Here is a 3,221-nt window from a genome sequence, read left to right as displayed (position 1 = left end):
CTTCTGTCTAAGACCGTTTCCTCCATCAGGAAAACTGTCCACTTCTTCCATTGCCAGGGGCAATGTTGAACAAGATCCTACAGTCTATGATCCTTCTCACATAACCCAGAATGTTTCACCTGCTTCCCCAACGTTTAACTTTGGTGCTCATGATCTAGCATGGATTCTAAGGTTCTGGAGCTTGAACTACAATCCTCCACATAAACTGCGAACTTTCTCTCGTTGGCCTCGTTTTGGTATTCCAAGAATTCCCCGATCAGGAAATCTTTCTCTAGATAAAGTGATGACTGAATTTATGATGCGGCTAGATGCCACACCAGCCTGTATAAAGAACATGCCTTTACATGATGATGACCCAGCCAAAGGGCTGACTTTCACAATGACAAAGCTGAAATATGAGCTATGTTATAGTAGGGGAAAGCAAAAGTATACTTTTGAAAGCAAGCGTGACATTCTCGATCTTGTTTACCAAGGTCTTGACCTACATATGCCCAAGGCTTTCCTTAATAAAGAAGAGACTACTACTGTTGCCAAAGTGGTTAACATGATAAGGAAAAGTTCACAATCTGTATCCATGGACAAATTATCCAGTGAAAAAGGTCACGCAACAGAGAAAAACCGTGATGATGGGTTTCTATTGTCATCTGATTACTTTACTATTAGAAGACAATCTCCAAAGGCTGATCCTGTTAGGTTACTAGCATGGCAGGAAGCAGGAAGAAGAAATGTTGAGATGACATATGTACGGTCCGAGTTTGAGAATGGGAGTGAAACAGATGAACACATGCGGTCTGATCCCAGTGATGACGATGGTTACAATGTGGTGATAGCTGACAATTGTCAGCGTGTGTTTGTCTATGGTCTGAAGCTTCTTTGGACTATTGAAAACAGAGATGCTGTCTGGGCCTGGGTTGGAGGCCTCTCCAAAGCATTTGAATCACCCAAGCCTTCTCCTTCTCGACAGTATGCTCAGAGAAAATTTGTTGAGGGAAACAAACAGTGTAATGGAGCTGGTACCCGTCAAGATAATGTTTCCAGGTGTTCTCCTGCTGTTAATATTTCCAATTCTCCTTCTCAGCATGCAGGCACTTCTGTGTCACTGTCGTCTCCATCAAATACAGTTAAGGGGGACAACTTCCGCTCTGGTATATCCCATAAATAAATTTGTTAACTGCTATATTTGGACATGCAAATTAGAGACTAATGACACACATGAAGTGAAATGATAATTAACAATGGCATTTGTTACAAACAACAAACTTAATCATTGGTTTTATTCCTGCTAAGCATGATCTGTTCTTGCATATTTTGATTGAGAGTTTGGTTCTTCCTTTGTGAATCCTTTTTGTTGTGTTGCTAGCTATAAACGACAGCAAAGATGATTCAGAGGGAAAGCGACACTTTATGGTGAATGTTATCGAGCCGCAGTTTAATCTGCATTCAGAGGATGCCAATGTAAGTTTGAATACAATTTGCATTTGAGTTGAGTTTCTGTTATGCTTTCAGAGGGGATATGCACTGTGCTCATTTTGTTCTATAAAAAATTTTTGAAGTATCGAGTGAATTTGCAAAGTAAAGTGGTACAAACATCTTTTTACTTTATTTACCTCCTGATATTTTAGTGCTTAGTTATACATAGACATCACTCATGCCTTATCACCTCAACTTTTTTGTTGGACAGGGTAGATTTTTGCTTGCTGCTGTAAGTGGTCGTGTTTTAGCCCGGTCATTTCATTCTGTCCTTCATGTTGGTTATGAGATGATTGAGCAAGCACTTGGTACCAAAGATGTGCATATTAGTGAATACGAACCTGAAATGACATGGAAACGAATGGAGTTCTCTGTTATGTTGGAGCATGTGCAGGCTCATGTGGCACCAACAGATGTCGATCCAGGAGCTGGATTGCAATGGCTTCCAAAAATTAGTAGAAGTTCTCCAAAAGTGATGCGTACAGGTGCTCTTCTTGAGAGAGTTTTTATGCCTTGTGATATGTATTTTAGATACACAAGGCACAAAGGGGGCACTCCAGAACTGAAGGTAAGCTATTCTTGTATCCTATGATTCGCATACTAGTCTATAATATACAAACATGCCCTTTTTTTTCTTTTATGTAAATGCATGTAGTCCAAAACATGATTTCTTTGAAGAGTAAGTTTTCTACTAAAGATATGTTGTTTATCACAGTTGTTACTTTTCTGTTTTAAGTAGTATTTTGCTTTTCTTTCTTTTTTGTTTTAAGGAATGTTTTACTGCAGGTGAAGCCGTTGAAGGAGCTCATATTCAATTCTCATAATATAACAGCAACAATGACATCCCGTCAATTTCAGGTCATGCTGGACGTCTTGACCAATCTTCTCTTTGCACGCCTTCCAAAGTAAGGATGCATTAGCTTTCTGTTTTGCTGAGCTTCTGTCTCTTCATATATATATATAGCTCCTGTTTGCTGGCTCCATGGTTAGGATCACTATAATTTCATATCAAAATTTTAGCAATTTGTTGGCTCTTTCAAATTTAATGAAGTAGCTCCTGTTTGATGACTACATGGTTAGGATCACTATAATTTCATATCAAACTTTTAGCAGTTTGTTAGTTCTTTCAAATTTAATGAAGCCAATTTGAGTTTGGTATTTCGTTAAAAGAAGTAGCTCCTGTTTGACGGCTACATGGGTAGATCACTATAATTTCCTTCACAGTCAGGTTTTTCTGCTGTTATCGTATACTGATAGAGTAACATGGTATATTGTAGGCTTAGTTATCTGGCATGATTCAGTCAATTGTCAGCATTAAGCTTATTATTACTTTTATTATTAATAAAAACAGAATTTCATTAAGATATGGAAGAAAAGATACAAAGAAGCAGAGGAAAAGGTATCCTCCCATCTAAAAGAATAAAAAGAAAATCAAAATGTTAGTGAACCATGGTTCTCCAATCTATTAACATGTCTGAGAGGGATGTCATCTGTTTATCTTGTGCTTTATTGCAAATACTGAAGCAGTGGTTAGAAGTAGAATGATATAATAGTTTTATTTAAAAAGTTTACTGTTGTCACCCTGACATCTTTTTATTTATTTGTTTTTAGAGTTATTTACGTTGTGTGATAATTACATAAATGCCATCTCTTTATTCCCTTCAAGATAGTTAAACAAAATCCAAGATGTTTGTACTATGTGATGTGTTTTCAAATTAAATGAGTGTATTGCACACAACTCAGGCCTCGGA

General features: G+C 37.5%; 1 protein-coding gene across 1 annotated transcript in view; it reads left to right on the top strand.

Annotated features, from left to right (window-relative positions):
* The window catches only part of LOC107606226 (protein SABRE), a gene marked incomplete in the record, with an annotated part of 21,569 nt that overhangs the window by 11,983 nt on the left and 6,365 nt on the right, over positions 1 to 3,221 (top strand). Inside the window, 4 exon segments of the mRNA XM_021106517.1 lie at positions 1 to 1,145; positions 1,361 to 1,455; positions 1,682 to 2,038; positions 2,257 to 2,375. Coding sequence (XP_020962176.1) covers positions 1 to 1,145; positions 1,361 to 1,455; positions 1,682 to 2,038; positions 2,257 to 2,375 — 1,716 coding nt within the window.

Source organism: Arachis ipaensis, chromosome B07, assembly GCF_000816755.2.
Source record: "Arachis ipaensis cultivar K30076 chromosome B07, Araip1.1, whole genome shotgun sequence".
Lineage (NCBI taxonomy): Eukaryota > Viridiplantae > Streptophyta > Magnoliopsida > Fabales > Fabaceae > Arachis > Arachis ipaensis.
Note: the sequence above shows the minus strand (reverse complement) of the source record. Positions and strands in the feature narration are given on the sequence as shown.